This window comes from Boleophthalmus pectinirostris, unplaced genomic scaffold (genome assembly GCF_026225935.1).
Source record: "Boleophthalmus pectinirostris isolate CB_2022bp ecotype Guang Dong unplaced genomic scaffold, ASM2622593v1 HiC_scaffold_1, whole genome shotgun sequence".
Classification (NCBI taxonomy): domain Eukaryota; kingdom Metazoa; phylum Chordata; class Actinopteri; order Gobiiformes; family Gobiidae; genus Boleophthalmus; species Boleophthalmus pectinirostris.
The window spans coordinates 17,012,237-17,030,111 of record NW_026570970.1 but is presented as its reverse complement, the minus strand read 5'-3'; the positions used below and the strand labels follow the sequence as shown (position 1 = coordinate 17,030,111).

Here is a 17,875-nt window from a genome sequence, read left to right as displayed (position 1 = left end):
CTTGAAATGATGGCTTGGACACAGTGTTTATGGTAAGTGTGTAGGAGCCTCTGTGAAGAGGTTTAATTAGGAACACAAGTATTGTTTTTTTCCTCAACATGTTTCAGGTCTGGTCATCCAACAGCATGTCAAAGCAAAGCATAGGCTATAATTATGTTACACAGGAGTCCATCAAAGCCTGTTATGTGCACTGAAGCACAGATATGAGTGAGTTCATATCTCTTTGGGAATCATGAAACAGACAGACAGTAACTGCTACACACTCCAGGACCTTTAGCCAACAAAATACATGTCCTTTTCTCATCTCCACAGGGAGAGGAAAAACTCTCCATCCTCTGTGGAGTCAGCGCAGTTCTTTTAAGTAAGGTTTGATGTTCACTTGAAGGAGTGGCATTTTAAATAACAGCATGTTGCGGACAACAGTTTTCATTTCAGTGAAAAACAGCTGAACCATGAGGCGAGAGTCCCACTAAAAGCAACCCCACCCAGAGCTGTGAAGCCCTTTGCCCTCCATCACTGTGTGCCTTTATTCACAGCACAATGTGAATCCAAGGGTTATGTCTGTCACAGAACAAGGCATACAACACAAAACATAAAACAGTGCTGTGGAGCACTGGGGGTGCACAGGGACACAAACGGGAGGAAACTGGGCAGAGTGCAGTATCAGATGAAGGCTGTAGAACCCAGGGGGTGATCTAACGGAAATAGGAAGAGGCACCACACCAAAGCATCAGACACACTATCCCCCCATGAGGTCGTCTGAAAGAGCAGCTACACAGAGGTCAGCAAGCAGAGAATCAGGAGCAGGCTTTAATACAGCTTCAATGTAAACAGCACACGAGACAAACAGTCAAAACACAGTGACACTTGAGGGACTGAGGGTGAGCGATTGCTGATGGAAGTGCTGACAGGAGCCTTTTAGCTGTACAAACTTTTCTGCGTCTCTATGAGGGCTGCCAAGTCCCCATCGAGTTGCTCTTTGAAGAAGCTTTCAGTCAACACACGGTATCTCTGCACGTCCACCAGGGGGCACAAGTTCCTTTTACTCCGCTCCACATCTCTCTGCCAGTCATCCCTGCACCTCTGGAGAGGCTCCTCACGGCGCGGGTCAGGAGAGATAAAAGAGCTTATTCTTTTGTTATCATCTTCCTTTTCTTTGGAAAGCATGGCAGACACACAGTCCCTCAGTGAGGTGATTTCCCTCTCCAGCGCCAGAGAAAAGATTTGTGCTTCACTCTGTCCTCTGGTAGCTTTGACAGGCTCCACGGTGCATGACCCTGGGAGAGTGGCCAACAGCAAGTCCAGGAATTGCAGCATCTGTAACTCACTGCACAAGAGCAATGATTAGTCCATCACATATCACCAAGTATTTATATTATTTATAATATTATTCTATGATGATTATGTATGTTTTTAATAGTCTGTATTGAAATTTTAATGTCTTTCTTATTTTGTAAAGAACTCTGAATTTCTTTGTGTACTAATTGTGCTATACAAATAAACTTGCCTTGCCTATTACAGTTATGTCCAATGTCCTCTTTACTGTCTTGTCTATTTAATACAAACCATATCAACAAATAAACATAATAAAAATATGCCAAATTACTAGCAACAAGGCTAGAATACAGATTTTTATTTTTTTCCTAATCATGTAAATAACTATGTTACATAAACACTGTTTATGTAACCATTTGTAAATTTAAGTATCCGGCAAAGTCATAATCTATTTAATATTCAATGGGATATCTCAGGGACAACTTCAAAGCCATGTGAATCTATTAATGTAAATTGAAAAAGCTCCATATAACTGCTGCTTGTTATTCTGCTCATTTATTTTTTGCTGCTGCAAAATTAAAATGAACCAAAACAAACTGATGTTGATGAATAAAACAGTGAAAAAAATGATGCCCTTAAACGTATTTGTTAGTAGAGGTAATACAAAATACATTAAGACATCTCTTATGACTCAGAAGACTCCAAAGATATGATCGTGCCTGAGTATAATGCCTTACCTGGTGTGTACTGACAGTTCTGCCTGAAAAGGGGTTATCTGATGCCAGCGGAGCAGCATAGGAGCAGATGGTCCCGCAGAATTTATCAGAAGATGTTGAGGGCTCACTTCTATCCTTTTACAGCCCACTCTTTTCTGAATCCGGCCAACTATGTCACCCAGGCTGTAATCAGGAGAGTCTATGTGAAATGTCCAGTGATCCAGCAAGGCCATCAAACTCAGCAGGTCCTCAAGGCTCTCGTCTGAAAACAAAAAGTATATTTCTGTTAACACAAATTCAATGTCAGAATGGTTGGGACTTTTTTTTTTTAAATGTAAAAGAAAATGAATGTCATTTGCGAGTCTCATTATTGTATAAACAGAAGACCAACCTTCAACAATTGCTACACTGTGTTTATGTCTCTAGTTGAATATTTGGATGACAGCAACATCTTTTAGATATCGACAGTTAGGGTTGTCAACTAGAATTCATAAAAAAACGATGAACATGAAAACGATAGTCAGTTGAGCATATAACAAAACATTCACATGAAAAAAAAAATTTTTTAGGATAGTCTTGATATTCATTAGAACACCACATGATAATATTAAAGACAAGTATTGAAATCAGTGAGAATTGAGCCTTTTTCTTAGTATCAAATTAGAGTTTAAAATTTTACAATCATGACAACCAAACATCCAATGAAAGCAGAGGCATTATAGTGTATGTATGAATAAAACTGTGGCTTTGTGGGGTTAACAAATGAGTGAATATGTTTTAAGTATACAGGGTTAACTCTGGTGAAATTCTTGTTTTTTACAACTCCCGCTGTTTTTTACCTGTCTTGACCTCTGGTCTGGACAGTAGCTGCGTTTGTACGTCACTGTGTAAGTCCAGCACCACCTGACCACAGTGTAGAATGGTTGGTGCCGGTTTGCTCGAGGGGGGAAAAACGTCTCGTGTTGGAGCATAATGTAGCATGACATGGCACTTGACACAGCCAGAGTTCAACAAAGGTGTGAGGGCGGCCAGCGCAGTCACAGCCACTCGGCCAGTGTTGAGATCATGGCTGTTTTCAGTGCTGTGTTCCTGCTTGCTTCTCTTGGCTGCAGGCTCTGGGCAGGAGGAAGAGGAGGAAGAGGAGGAGGGGGCATTTGAGACAGTGGAGGGCAATAAGTGGGAGGGCGTTGAGGGGCAGAGAGTGGGGAGCCAGAACACTTGGCTCTGGGTTTGGACGGCCGCTGGCGTTGAACTCTGCTCCGAGTCTGTCACAATGAATAAGCTCACACCGGACACTGGTCTAGAACACAAATAAAACATCACTTAGGATCAGATATCAAAGAGACAGTAAGCTATCAGGGTGAGAAAAAAGTCTAACTCCAGACAGAAATACCTAAGTGGATTTGAATACCGGTATGTGAACACAAAGGCTTTTCATTTATTCACAGTTACAGATGTAAAATTGCTTTGTTAAAGACCTTATTTTTCCTGCACTGTAAATATGTAGGTCTAATGTAATATAAATGCAACGCTGACATACACAATATATGCAAAGAAGGGGACAGGAAATCCACAGACTGTGTGTGTGTGTGTGTGTGTGTATGTGTGTGTGTGTGTGTATATATATATATATATATATATATATATATATATATATATATATATATATATATATATATATATATATATATATATGTACATAACCAGCTTGCCACCATGTTCCAGATACAAAGTAAGCATGGGGCACTTCCGGCTGCATCAACTCTAGCTCCAATTGACTTTCATTGTAAAATTGCCACCCCCCTCTCTGTAACTGCTGCAGTGAGCCTTGTCATTTTGGTCTGACAGTTTTCATAATAACCCACTCTACACATGGTGGTAAATTATCAAATTGGTTAACTGTTAAAAACAATATCATGTGTAGTGTGTGAAATACCCTACTCCTAACCCAATTTTAAAGCAGTTTTCTTCTTTACACTTACACTTAGTACACAAAAAATGTTTTATGCTTACTTGGTTAAGGATTTGTTGACAATGATTAGACAGTTCTTTTTTGACCACCTCATCGATTTAATCCCTCTAAAAATCTCTTAGTTCTTTGAGATAAATTGCTGATACAGTGTAAAATGTGCCTGGCATAGAGATAACTTTGCTTCAGCAGCATTTTAAGGTTTTTCAAAGTGGTTGTTAGGTGGCTAGCATTAAGTCAGATTCCTATTTACTTGTATCTCTACATAGTTAGTTACTACAGATCTAGATTAAAGCACTTAATCAGTAAAAATAAATGTTATTTGATAAATATGTAGCATTGTAAAACATGCAGTTTTGCATTTGTATAAATTAAAATGTGGAGCCCCTTTATAATTTGATTTAAAGATGGTGACAATTGAGATGCATCAGTAAAATAAGTGAAAGAAATGTTACTCAGAGATGTCAGCAGATAAGATCACTCCCACAACCAGCCGGTCTCCTGTGACGCGATGCCATAGCTTGTCCACTTGAAGATTTGATGACACAGTTCGCACATCTTGCATTTTGTCATCCTCAATCTCATCTTTTGTTTCATCCTCGTCCCACAGAGCAACAAGGCTTTCCTGTGCAAAGAGTGTGAGGATTATTGTCAGCAACAGAAATTGGGACAGTGCTGAAAAGCTACATCAGTTATGTCACCATTCACACAAAATTCATACACCAATGTACGCAGACACTGGGGGCAATGCAGGTTAAGTGTCTTGCCCAAGAATATAAGGTATCTGTGGAAGGTGGTTGGACCAACCTGTAAGTCAGGGGAAGAGCACCTACACTACCACACTAACTAAATTATATCATGGTCAAAAAATATCAATTAATCAATCAATCAATAAACAACTTTATTAATCCCAAAGGGTAATTCAGTTTGCTGATCTCTGGTTGTGCAGACCAGAGACTGCACAGAATAGTTATATCAAACATGCAATAATTTAAAGCATTTTGTGTACAGAAATACATTTGAAACAATGCATGCACAGAAGGAAGTTTGATAAGAACTATATACGGTAATACACTTCAGCATGATTCATTAGACTTCAGTGACAGGTATAAGAGAATTGCTTGCTTGTGTAGTATGGCATATCAAACAGGAGTTAAATAAATTCTTCAACACTGCTTGTGATAACCTGCCAAGTACACATTGCTCTGGATAGGATCTGATCTGTACTGTACATGTACTGTGAATGATTAACTATGAATAAAAACAGTCATGTTTTTATTATAATACCTTTACTTACCTGCTCAAAAGGAGTGAGTACAGGCTTTTGTGTATTATCCATAAGAGATTGTAATGACTGTTGTATCACTCTCTCTTTTGCCCTTTCTTCTCTCTGAAGTTCTTGAAGTACAGTGAACCCACTCTAAAAGACAACACATTTGTGATTAATAGTCAAAAAAACAAACTTTATGTAACTTTAGTTTTGTTTGGTAGCATACCATTAGCCGTGATTCTAAAGCTTGAATGGTGTATAAATAATTCTCAGGTTGAACACAAGGTGGTTTCATGGATTCATTAGCCTGGACACTCTAAAAAGCAGAAAAAGGTGTCTTGAAAAGATGCTGTTAATGAAATTTACCCAGATTAAACTGGCTGACTTACAGAGTAGGAAACACCACAAAGATCTGTTATTAAAAACACTCCTAAAGGCTGACTTGTTGCATCAGTGTCTTTAAAAATCAGTAACATTTGATCTGTTCCAATGCCAAGAAAGTCATCTACAAGCACTGAGGTAACTCCCGACCACTCCGAGGCAACCTGAAAATAAAGTATAATTAAACTGTGCATCTTGTAAGTTTATTGATAGTGTTTAATATTTACATACAGTGAATGTGTCTTTCCACACTGCACAGACATGGCTGCCAGTGAAAGATATAACAAATAGACTGCCATTTCTCCCAGTATTGACCTGCTGAATATTCTCTGGGTGAGTGAAAGGAAGTTGGCATACATCTCTCACAACACCATTTTCAACATAGAGAAGTTGTTGATTGGATGTTGCTGCTACTGAGGATGTTTCTAGCCCATCATCAGCCTTTACAGCTGAGAGCACCAAGAGGCAACAGGTGATTGAAATGTACGGATGAGGTAAAACCAAATTTCCATCAAACTTTTGTCCATCTTGAATGAAGTATCCGCTGGTTTCACTTGTCACCTCCTGATCGAATTCTGAAACACTTTGCAATCCAAGAACAAATGACCCTTTGTTAAGTGGGAGTTCTCCAATAATAGTGTGTGACATGTCAAAGGGCATCTGCTGGACCACTCCAGACTGCAGGGACGTACACCACACGTGATCATCATGACTCCACAACAATGTAGGTCCCTCAAGGATCCACACGTCCCCTTTAACCTTATAGAGGAGCTTAAACTTCAAGCAAGGTTCCAGTTGATTTGAGTTGCTCAGACAGAGAAGACTATAGTGGAAACCATCTGATTTCTTAGCATTTTTGACCACAAGAACACAGGGCACAATCAGTCTCTTTTGAATGTGTAATACGCTTCTACACTTTATAATTTCCACGTGTGATCCTTTTGATTTGGCGATGACAGCTGCTCCATTCGCTTCGTTTAGGAATAAATTGTCTTCCTTTTTAAACGATAGTCTTGAAAATAATACCTCTCCTCTTTCGCTGTCAGTTTCGCTCGAGCCTTGTTTGTGAAAAGAAATTAATTTGCCACATGATGACACAAGGTGATGGTGAAAACAAGTTTGCGAGGTCAAATTTTCCATCGTGCAGCGTTAAAAAGTTCAGTGAAGCACGATCCGCGTCTGCATTCATTGGAAGAAAGCGCTATTATAAATGAATAACATGTCTGTAAGAAATACTGGACGTGTGACGGCAGCTCTCAAAAGCCATGCTCAAAACACATCACAAACGCGCCAAGGAAAAATTAAACACTTCCTGTTGTTGTTCGCAGGGCATTGTGGGTCAGAGCTGAGCTGGCAAACAGATCATGCATCGATGAGATAAATGACCACGAGGCTAGCTTCTTTTAACAATATATTAACGCCGGATTTAATACATTGAGATCGTAAACATAACTCCAGGAATATACCGTGAAACTCCACCCTATATTTCACTTTTACCCCCACTAAAGACAGAAGAGGAGTGGCCAGATTTTGAGCCAAAATGGCAGCGAGGGACGCGAGTTTCACTATTTGCACAGATTCATCTCGGCGTTAGCAGCTCGGGGCTAGCTGTTCAAGGAAATAACTGCTACCGCGGTGAAGAAAACACAGGAACAGCTGAACATGGCTGAAGTTGAACAACACGGAGAGCAGGTATCGTCAAATTCACCGGAACTTATGATCCAGCGCTCATAACTACACGACGGATCTGTTTTTAACATATAATTTTTTTCAGGACATTGAAAAGAAGATTGAAGACACGAGAGAGAGATTTAAGAATGAGTTACTTCAAGGTGACAATGATTTAGCAACCGACTATCTCTAAGTTCTTCAAAAATGTGTTTAATAACGCTGATAGTAGTCGTTAGTTACTGTAAATACAGTATATATCCACAGTTTCCCGTGTTTACACCATTACTTTGCACTCACTGTTAAGAGCTGCAACAGAGAACAAGCTAAAGAAACTGAATCTACTCTAGTTTGTTCTCCCCATATGCTTATACTCTCTAACCATGTTTGCTGACAAAGTGACAGTTGTTTTATACTTATGAAAGGTAATAATGTTTATAAATGGTTTTCATTTTTGATATTGGTGCACAAGGTTAGAGAGTGGTCAGATGAAAGTTAATTTTGTCCAGGACATTTGCCTGACATCAGTTAATTAGTGTCATGTGATAATTTCAGATTCAGCAGAGAAGTACGACTCCAGAGACGTGGAAAGACTTCAGACAGACGATGCCCTGGTGGAGGGCTACCTGACATGGAGGCTCTACAATGTAGACGATGCTTTGAAAATGATAGATGAAAGTCTGCAATGGAGAAAGGAGTTTGGTGTTAATGGTATGACTTGTCTGTAGTATATGATTTTATTTTTAAAAGAATAGGAAAACTTTTAAATATTAATGAATGACAAACACAGATTAGGAAATTTATTGAAGTTCACTGTATTTAGATGCGTTTTACACTGGAGTTAGTGAGCGTGCTACTGAGTGAGAACTCTGTGTACTTAGTGAGTACAGGCCATCCCAGAGAACAATTACCACTGTATTCATGCACGTCACTGTGGAAATTATCTTGTCTTTATTCAAACAAAGTGAGAACTCCCAAGAAAATTACATTATTTTAAAGATATAAAATACAGAAATTAGGATATCACATTCCCATAATACATTTTGAAAACATAAAAAAAGAGCTGAATAAATAACTTTTTTGTCTCCTGTTCTAAAGTATATGTACTCGTATAATTACACGTAATTACAATAATTGATTGTTTATTTCAGATATTACTGAAACCAGTATCCCCAGATGGATGTTTGAGACTGGCGCTGTGTACCTCCATGGATATGACAAAGAGGGAAACAAACTTTGTAAGAACTTTTATGAGCAATCATGACACATGTCAAACTTGCAAATACATTAACTATCTGCTTAATCAATCTTTGTCTGTGTTAGTTTGGTTCAAAGTGAAGCTGCATGTGAAGGATGCAAAAACAATCTTAGACAAGAAGAAGTATGTAGCCTTCTGGCTAGAGAGGTATGCCAAGAAGGAGCCAGGCATGCCACTTACTGTTGTGTTTGACATGACAGAATCTGGCCTCAGCAATATAGTAAGTGCTTGGAAATCTTGAAATATTCCAGTATATGTGTATCTAAGCAGCCGCTGCATTTCACAAACAAATGGCCTCATCAGAAAGTCTTTGTGTGATTTGTCATACCAAAGGTTTTACAGCCTCAGTTGTGTTTCACTTCGGAGATTAAAGTAACCTTTAAATCTCCTTGGTCAAATCGAGTGAGTGGACGGTCTAATCCACAGATAGACTGTTAGCTTCTTCCTGGGCGGTATGTGGGAGGCTTTTGGCAGTGTGCACAAAGCAGGAGTTAGAAAGTAGGCAAAAAGATAATTGAAACAAAAAGATGGTATAATTGTTTGGTAAGGATAATATCTAAAGCAGTTCCATAAAGAGGTGCCAAACCACTGTTTGAGACTGGAACAGAGCTAGCCTGTATGATCTCATTAAAGCTTGGAAGTGAGGTTACTGCATAGCAATGAGGCTTCTAGCCAATTATGGAGCTAAGCCAGGATAGAGCGGCTGTATCCATTGACATATCTACTGTTTGTCTGCAGCTCCTAATTAGCATAGAGCAGTGGCATTGGCATTTATCACGCAAAACATTAAACATAGTTAAAGTAACACTTATTGTACCGAATGAATTTGTAAATGTTGTATTGTGTTTCAGGACATGGATTTTGTGAAGTACATCATTAACTGCTTTAAGATATATTATCCAAAATTTTTATGTAAGTATCATACTATATAACCAACAGACCACACCATTTAGAAACTGTACAAATCTAATATCTATTTATTTTCCTAGCCAAAATGGTAATTGTGGATATGCCTTGGATTATGAATGGTAAGTCTCAAGTACAGAACCATATATTTAGTCCAAAAAGTGTTTCTCACGTTTTAAGTGGGTTACTTGTTTTTGCAGCTGCTTGGAAGATTGTAAAGTCATGGTTGGGACCCGAGGCAATCAGCAAACTCAGATTTGCATCTAAAGCCGAGATCCAGACATATATAAACCCGGAGTACCTGCCACCTTCCTTGGGTGGAATGGTATGTGAAAACTGAATTAATCATTTCTTGAATTATTACAGACAGGTGTTCAGAAACTATAAATATTATTTATCCATCTTGTGTGTATGTTGATCATACAATTTTTGGGGGATTTTTTCTCTACAGGATCCATTCCAGTATAGTTACCCTCCTCTTCCTGATGATGATTTCCAAACACCTCTTTGTGACAATGGTCCAATCCTCAGTGAAGAGGAAACAGAAGGTAAAGAGGGAGAATTGGAAGTTAAAGATGCTCTGGAATCCAGTTTCAACTCAGAAGTTGCTGTAAAACCCAAAAAGGTACATTTAACTTTTCTTTTAGTGTAGGTTTCCCTAATTTTGGTAAAGAAATTGTTTACACTGTGCTCCAGACAAGTCCCTTTACAAGCTCAGTTCATAGAGCTTGTTTTGTCAGTTGCTTACGGTTTTTCTACTGTTGCAATGTTCCCTCTTAAACAGCAGTACATAGCTATTGGGGTGAAACTCCTGCTAAGTTTCAGCGTGAACTGTCACCCACCCACACGCTCCGATGCCACCAAACTGCACCACGGCTGAAGTTAGAACTGTAGGTTATGTCAAAGAATCTGCTCACTTCCTGCAGCGCGCACTTCATAATCTTTTTAGCTCCTTTTCTAGCCAGGGGCATGCAGGGAAGGCTTGCATGAGAAAAGATGTGGGTATAAAGAGGCTCATCCTGAGAAAGCACGAGTGGCAGAGAATGTTTTTTTTTTTTTAACATCCAAAAAGCAGTTAAACATAAAATGTACTTGTACTTTCTGGAAATATTTTTAGTTTTTCAACATTTTGTCAGTAATTGATTATTACAGCCCTAGGGTTCATTTCCAGTGTGCACAATTGAATTATCTGAGTGGACTTCATCAGTGAATTTGATTCTCACGGACATGGTGTATTTTTTTAAAAGAACCAGCAGTGCTCAACCAGCGCTACGTCCTTGTGCCACTTACAATGCATGGCAACAAAGCTTTTATTGTTAATGACGAAACATTACTCAGCATGTGCAACAGATTTAGATTTACAAAGAGTTGCCCAACTGTTGCTCCAGTTCTACTCTAGTGGAGCAAGTGTCTGGAGTAATTTTCTACTAATTGTAACAGAAAATCTGCATCTGAAACTTTTAGGCAACCAGTCAGTTGTGGCAATGTCAATTGTCCTCCAAACCACGTAAACTTAAGTAACCCTTGCATGGAAAAAGTGGTCGAGGACTTGTTTTTGAAATGTGCTTCCTGTTCACCTGTATTTATATTTTAGAGACAGCTCAGTATTCTTCTTCACATCTTTCGTATTTCACCTGTCTGTGGACACTTGAAGCCTGTTTGAATGCATTCCACTGTGCTCTGCTCCCTGCCTCTGATCCGTTTTGTCTAAACAAGCAAGACACCGCTCTTACCACCGCCGCCCATAACGGTCTCTGCTCGTCGGGATTCCAGCATGGCCATGAGGGAGGCTAATTCAATCTCTCTTTGTTTTCAAACAAGGGTTGGAGGTGGTAAGAAGATTTCTGCCGATGGAAGCACAGGTCTTCTCCTCAGCATTAAACTAAAGTTCTGACCAGCTCTGGAAATGGTCTTTGCCCAGGCAACTTACAAAAGGACATTTCAAAAGAACTACAGAAAAGAATTGCACTAAATCGCACTGTGTTGTTTACACAAATTGTGTAAGCATGCAGTACAGTATAATACTACAATTACCTCCTACAGAATTTCACCGCAAGCAAAACATATAAAATTGGTTCAGTGTCAACATTATTACAGCATATTGCAACTAATTCAACTTCACACTACTAACAGTGTTTAGTAGGCTTGTCATTTCATTTTTGAACAAATTTTTTTGACCATGAGCACTAACTCCCATGTTCCTGATCAATATTTTACTACCAGTGCCTTCTGTTCTAACATTTTGGTTTCTTCTTGGGTGCCTTAAACATTTCACTTTTTTCTTGAATCATTTTGTCATTAATTTGTACTTTGATTTAATAGCTTACACTGTGTGTATCTATGATAGAGATTTTAAAGTACTTTTTAAAAATAGTCCACTTATTTCAGGCCACTTTGTTTTATCCATTAATTGTCTTTTAAGTTGCACTTTTAATTTGTATGATTGATTATGCCTTGTAAACCCAATCATTATTCAACCACAGCACTGTAAATTTCAAATCTGAATGAAACACTTTTTAAAACTTGAAACTTGTTTTGATTTTATACTAACATTTTTACCTCGTCTTGTGTTAAGCCTGCTGTTTAAAGGATGAATAAATGGCGACGTTTTCATCAGCAGTTGATATCTCTTGAAGTCTTCATTGTGGCACTTGGGTGACAGGGCATTAAATTAAGATGACGTGTTGTGTTTCTATCACAGTCTATGACACACTCGCTGCCTGAGTCACAAATGTCCCCATCACATGCTGCACACACTCCACTTTGGCCCATTTTGCAGTTTGACCCCTGCTTCACTCACTTCCTTTATTATTTGTCTCAGTCTGTAAAAAGCACAAGTCCCACCAACCACCATAATGGTCCTCAAATTACACAAGAACACACTTTCCCAACCATTTCTCCATTTGTGATAGGTCAGCTGTTAGTCTTATGGTGTGTCTTCGCTTTTGCTGGGTCAAAGTTGAGAAAGTGCTCACATGATTGATGCTTAAAATTATGTCAGCAGTGTCTCAAGTTTCATCTGGGAAAAGTCATACAGGCTCTTTCATGTCTTGTAGTATTATTGTCTCATTTGAGGACAATGGTCACGGATATTGTCCATTATTCATTATGATTAACACTACTTTTAATTTTATTCCCATGAATCACTTCACTTTCCTTGCTTAAATGGACAACTCCCATGTTGCAAGAGGAGATATGGGTCAGCCTGATTCTGTTATCAGTCCAGCGAGTCATTAAGTGTCTTTGTCATTGCAGGTGAACTTTGTAGAGGACAGTCTGAGGTCAGAGGAAGTGGAAAAGGGTGGAGAAACAAACACTAGAACCAGAGGAGCCAGGAAACCAGAGACTACCTTCAAAGGCCCTCTGCTGGATGTTAGGTATTGCTGGCTTTCAGATGACATCTCAACATTCTATAGTTCAATTTTATTTAATACAGAATGAATATTGTTAAAATGTGGGGTTTTGAGAGTTAATGAGTCTTGTTACTAATAGAGATCATCAGTACAATGTTATCAGTAGGAAAAAACTGATTCTTGCCCCCCAACCGAGAGTATGGTGTCATCACATTCTACAAGATGAAAACCACCAAATATCCAGTATGTAAATGGCTTCTGTGTTTCTTTATACCACATTGGTGTTGGTAATTGAAGTCTTACTGTAATGTTAAATGGTCCATATTGTGCAATTTTCTGATCTACATTATAATGTTGTTTCCTCATCAAAACACCCGAATATTACCCAGGCTTGTGTTTTGTTTCATTCACACATTTAACACACAAACCCTGCATATTTAGGCTCAAACATGAAATACTCTGGAATACTGGAATCATTTGGATAATTTCCTTCCTGGAATAATCAATCTCCACAGAACTAAGTGAAGTTAAAAGACAGCTGTTAACTTGAACACTACTCCTTGTAGCTTGTAGATGTAGACAGACTAATAAAGGGTTACTCAAACGTGTGAATGAAACAAAACACAACTCCAGGTATGTTTCTGAGATGATAACAACATTCTAACATGGCTTAAAGCTCACAAGAGTCAATTCAGTGTAATAAAGGACCTTTAATATCAACAGTATAAAGGCTGCTACACAAGCTTACTATATCAACAAATTCTTAAACATTGGAAAATTTTGAATATATTGTAACTGCCTTGTATCTAATGACAGAAATCACACACAACATATTGGCCGAAACCCTAAAGCCATTATTGATGTGTTTGTCCCATTATAGCTCAATGGGTCGATCACTTGTGTGCTGGCTTTAGGACTACAACTCAATCAATTGTTCATTGAGTGGAGAGGTGGTGCCTGTGTTAATAATTAACAGGGATACAGTAAAGAGTGGGTGAGCGTCTACCCCAGCCCCTGTTTTCTATTGGACGTTAGGTTTTAAATGAGCACAACTCAGAACGAGCACTGTAGTAGGAGGCCATAGCTTCAAGTAAATTCATAGTAGAGTACTTATTCTGCCCATATTAATCCACATGGTCATAAACAGTGTCCACAGAGTTATGTTTTGAAGCACTTTGATGTGAGGATTTTCCCTGCTCTGGGCTGTGAGTTCTACTGATAAACAGATTTAAATGAGCCTTAAACGCAATTATGTTTGGGAACTGTGCTCGCTTTAATTCAGAACTGGGGGCTTCAGTAGAGAGTAGGGGCTTTGATCTTGTGTTTGCCAAAGGTTTGGAGAGCCTAGAGACTTACTCTGAGCTCTAGCAAAAGCCGGCCTCTACAGCTGTTTTAAACCAACACAGAAACAGAGAAAGTGGGAAAAGTAGGTTTGTTTTTGGCGGTTTTACTCCATGAAGGAGACTCATGCTCACTGGGCATTGTAACCTATTTCTGAGTTTCTTTTAAGTAGACTTGTGTGATTTGAGCCAGATTCTTTTAAATGACAAAAGTATAGACTAGGCAAACTGTGGCAAATCTGATTAGTGATGCACTGAACAGGATTATTATGGATAATATGGCCTTGGGATGTAAGGCCATACACCAAAGAGGGCAATGGCTTTGTAAGAAAAATCGGAAAATGTTCATGTTTTCTAAACTGTGGCTCATAGGTCAAAAGTAAGCACCGTGTCAAAGGGACTGAGTCCGGAGTTATACATAGACATAATGCTTCGTATTGATCAATGTGTTTACATCTTCAACTAATTTGTTCTGTGTCACATTGTTGGATAATCCTATTTATTTTTACTTTAACCACTTAATATGGCATGAAAACCCCTCGTATTTTCTTGTGCCATATACCACATAATCCTGTATTTGCCAACCAATCAGTATTTGTCTTGATTATTTAAATCCAGATTACATTAGTTTCATTAGGACATAAACCCCCATGTTATGCTCATTGCATGTGTTCTGGTTTGTGACTTGCTTATTCACAGTCCTGCAGAGGAGCTCAGTTTCGGGTCTGGAGAAACAGAAAAGAAAAGCCTCATTATTTTGAGCAACGTGACCAAAAATCAAGTGGCCTTTAAGGTGAGTGTCTAGGCTCTAAATTATATATTCCAGAGACATACCACTGACCTGACTGATGTGATGGCATAGGTGCGGACAACTGCCCCAGAGAAGTACCGGGTTAAGCCCAGCAGCAGCAGCTGTGAACCTGGAGCATCGGTGGAGATAGTGGTGTCCTTACATGGAGGCAAGGCTCTTAAATCTACTCTCAACATTGTTTTCTGTGCCACAACTCCACAATACACTCAGGACATAGTCGATTACCTTTCTGAAGTGCTCACAGCCATTTTATGCTTGACACATATTTCACGACCGATAAAAGAAGTATGTCTTGTCTTCTCCAAAACAAACCATCAGACACAAGACAAGGTTGTATGTGTAAAAACATGTTATGGTTTTGACCACTCAAATCACATCTCAGATGTGGGTTATGCTCTGCTGCTTATAGCTCAGTAACTTCAGCACTGTGGCCTATTAAAGAATGATTTTGTTTGCACTTATTTTTCTATGATATTTTGTTGGTCAGTGAAGGGACTAAATGAGCAGCACTTCAGTTATTTATTATTATATTCTTGTTTTAATATTCTAATTAACACCCATGTTTTATGCCTGCCAACCATTTCTTCAGTAATTGTAATTTCTCTGCAGGCTCCCAGGCTTCCCCTCAAGACAGATTTCTCATTATGGCTGCTGAAATGGACAACGCAAGCTCACAAGAACTCACACAGTTTTGGAAAGAAGTACAAAAAACTAAGATCATGGAGCACAGGTACAGAGTGTTTTTTGTGATTTTTGCTTATCTCTATTGTGATACTGTGATAGTAAAGGCACATTCTACTATTATCTGATTCACAGGTTGCGTTGTCATCTCTTGGAGAGTATGAAACCCCCTCTAAGCCCACTCAGAGACAGCCCACTGGAGAGTATATGCAGCGGACAGCCAGACTTTGGCACGACGGTATGCTTCGCCCCCTACAGTTTTACATACTTGGACAAAAAGCTGCATTTATTCATTCATTCATCATTTGTATTCATTTTCATTTTTTCTCTAAACCACAAATATTTCAATGCAGGCTTTGGATGACAACTTTTTAACATATCCAACAGTAAGTTTGTAGTGTAGCTGTGGTGTGTAGACTGTTTATGTGAGCAAGTAGATACACCGTAGAAGTATATTTCTTGGCAGCTGTGTTCTTGTGTTAGGGCTGGGTGGTGTATGGCAACAAATAATAATAATTCAAATGTTTTTCCTCATATTGATTTATCTCAGTTTTTGATTAGATTAGATTTCTTTCTCTTTTCAAAAAATTAAAAATAAAGATAGTTGTTTGTATTCATTGCGTTCTTTGAAAAAAACAAACAAGGATGAATTCTGCTGCTCCAAACCACATGCTTTTATTGACAGAGGTTTGGCTGTAGGCTGTCCCCAAGCATATAATTGACGATTAGACATGACTGAACCTCAGTCTAGTCAAAATCAAATTCGATTAATTGCCCAGCCCTATCTTGTGCTCTCATTCAAGGATATGTCTGGTCTTTTTATTAACTATAAATGAGCATATCTTAATAGTTATTTTCCTCTCTTATCAGCTTATGAGAGTGATGGCAGCTAACCAGCGCATGGAGCTAAAGCTGAACACGTGTCTCTGGGTGCAGAAGGTCCTGGTGGGGCTGATCTTGATCCTGGTCACACTAAACCTGCTCTGTCTGTACCTGCTGGGCACCGGTCAACAGCGGCCATCTTGACCTCGGTAAAACCAGCGGCTGGACCGGTCGCCCAAAGAGTTTGGAGCGGGGCCTGTTTGAGGTCACCTGAGAGAAGGTTGTCCTGCCCTGGGAGAACGGGAGCTGCCACGCCCTCACAGCTGTCCCCGCAGACTGTTGCCATAGCGACGAGGGCTGTAGGGGCAAGTGAGTTGTCATGGAGCCACTGCGCAGAGATCTGTCTTATCAGGCACTTGAGCGTAATTTAAAACCTAACATTGTAAAATCATTAAGCTATTCCCAGGCCCTAATCAAAGAAGATAAACATATTTATTTCTGTTACATTATGTTTCAAAGATTAGCTATTTTTGCGATTATACTGTACACTTTTATATGATGCTAACTACAGTACAAAATAAACCGTTTTTATGTAGCTGTGCACATCTGATTTATTCTAGCTGATATTCACATCATGGTGGTGCATCACTTTAATAAGCTCTCATTAGTACAGTGGCATTTAATTGAAAACATTGCCATTGCGACCTTACCAATCCTCTCCACATCAAAACCAAGCACTCTCAGGAGATCTCCGTCCACAATCTTCTCCATTAGTTTTAATTACCCAGACTCCAGCTAACTAAAAATACCAAAGCAATTACTGCAGAGTACAAGGACACAGCACAACCTACTTGTAGCTTAGTCAGAAGAAACGATATCTATAACAAGATCCTACCCTGAGCAGCTGGGATGTGAGTGAAATGATTGTCTTTGCTCTTCTTCAGCTCTTTGGAGTCTGTGTGCATGGCTGATCACAGTAGGTGGTAGTGTTCATAATATGTGGCTAATTAGAAAGAGTTAAACCATAAGGACTGATCTAACAAAAAAAAAGTTGGACTGTTTAATAACTCAAAAAAATACTGTTTGGTGCAGCTTGTAAGGGACCTTGGACTTGTCAGTATCATAGAAAATCAAATGAGCAACACACACACACTCGATAAGAGGGCTAACTACTCGGCTGCTTAACCTTTTACTACTGTTTGGCTGGGAATCACGGGGTGCATCATTTGATTCGATACGATACGCGGCTCGCGATACAATATTATCACTATATGACGATACATGAGAGAAGAACCAAATACATTTTAGCAACAATATTTCTTTGTTAAACCACCACGTGTGCTAAGTGAATATGAAATCCATCTATTTTGATTATTAAAGTTGCTTAAAATAGTTTCCTTCCACTAAAAAACCAACAACATTGAA

At 39.0% G+C, this 17,875-nt stretch overlaps 2 protein-coding genes across 2 annotated transcripts; one reads left to right on the top strand and one right to left on the bottom strand.

Moving 5' to 3' along the window:
- Window positions 1–782: 782 nt before the first annotated feature.
- Window positions 783–6,935, bottom strand: fancb (FA complementation group B). Its single transcript, XM_020939128.2, has 8 exons — window positions 5,843–6,935; window positions 5,620–5,775; window positions 5,457–5,546; window positions 5,258–5,380; window positions 4,416–4,585; window positions 2,831–3,291; window positions 2,013–2,253; window positions 783–1,327 (listed from the first exon to the last, which is right to left on the bottom strand). Exons 1-8 carry the CDS (start codon window positions 6,749–6,751, stop codon window positions 919–921), a joined length of 2,559 nt encoding a protein of 852 aa, XP_020794787.2. The 5' UTR covers window positions 6,752–6,935; the 3' UTR covers window positions 783–918.
- A 228-nt stretch (window positions 6,936–7,163) lies between these two features.
- On the top strand, window positions 7,164–17,045 carry mospd2 (motile sperm domain containing 2). The gene is made up of 15 exons (XM_020939150.2): window positions 7,164–7,303; window positions 7,386–7,443; window positions 7,835–7,990; window positions 8,431–8,517; window positions 8,603–8,757; window positions 9,389–9,449; window positions 9,527–9,565; window positions 9,644–9,768; window positions 9,895–10,068; window positions 12,699–12,820; window positions 14,836–14,929; window positions 14,999–15,095; window positions 15,557–15,677; window positions 15,764–15,866; window positions 16,499–17,045. The coding sequence occupies exons 1-15, from the start codon at window positions 7,274–7,276 to the stop codon at window positions 16,652–16,654; spliced, it is 1,578 nt and encodes a 525-aa protein (XP_020794809.2). The 5' UTR covers window positions 7,164–7,273; the 3' UTR covers window positions 16,655–17,045.
- The last annotated feature ends 830 nt before the right edge of the window (window positions 17,046–17,875 follow it).

Excerpts from the sequence above, each read along its gene's own strand:
- fancb (XM_020939128.2), bottom strand. The coding sequence starts at position 6,751 with ATGGAAAATTTGACCTCGCAAACTTGTTTTCACCATCACCTTGTGTCA. Across the intron at positions 2,254-2,830 it reads CAGACCAGAGGTCAAGACAG|ACGAGAGCCTTGAGGACCTG; the intron begins GTAAAAAACAGC and ends TTTTGTTTTCAG. Across the intron at positions 1,328-2,012 it reads GAACTGTCAGTACACACCAG|TGAGTTACAGATGCTGCAAT; the intron begins GTAAGGCATTAT and ends GCTCTTGTGCAG.
- mospd2 (XM_020939150.2), top strand. The coding sequence starts at position 7,274 with ATGGCTGAAGTTGAACAACACGGAGAGCAG. Across the intron at positions 7,991-8,430 it reads AAAGGAGTTTGGTGTTAATG|ATATTACTGAAACCAGTATC; the intron begins GTATGACTTGTC and ends TGTTTATTTCAG. Across the intron at positions 12,821-14,835 it reads GGCCCTCTGCTGGATGTTAG|TCCTGCAGAGGAGCTCAGTT; the intron begins GTATTGCTGGCT and ends GCTTATTCACAG.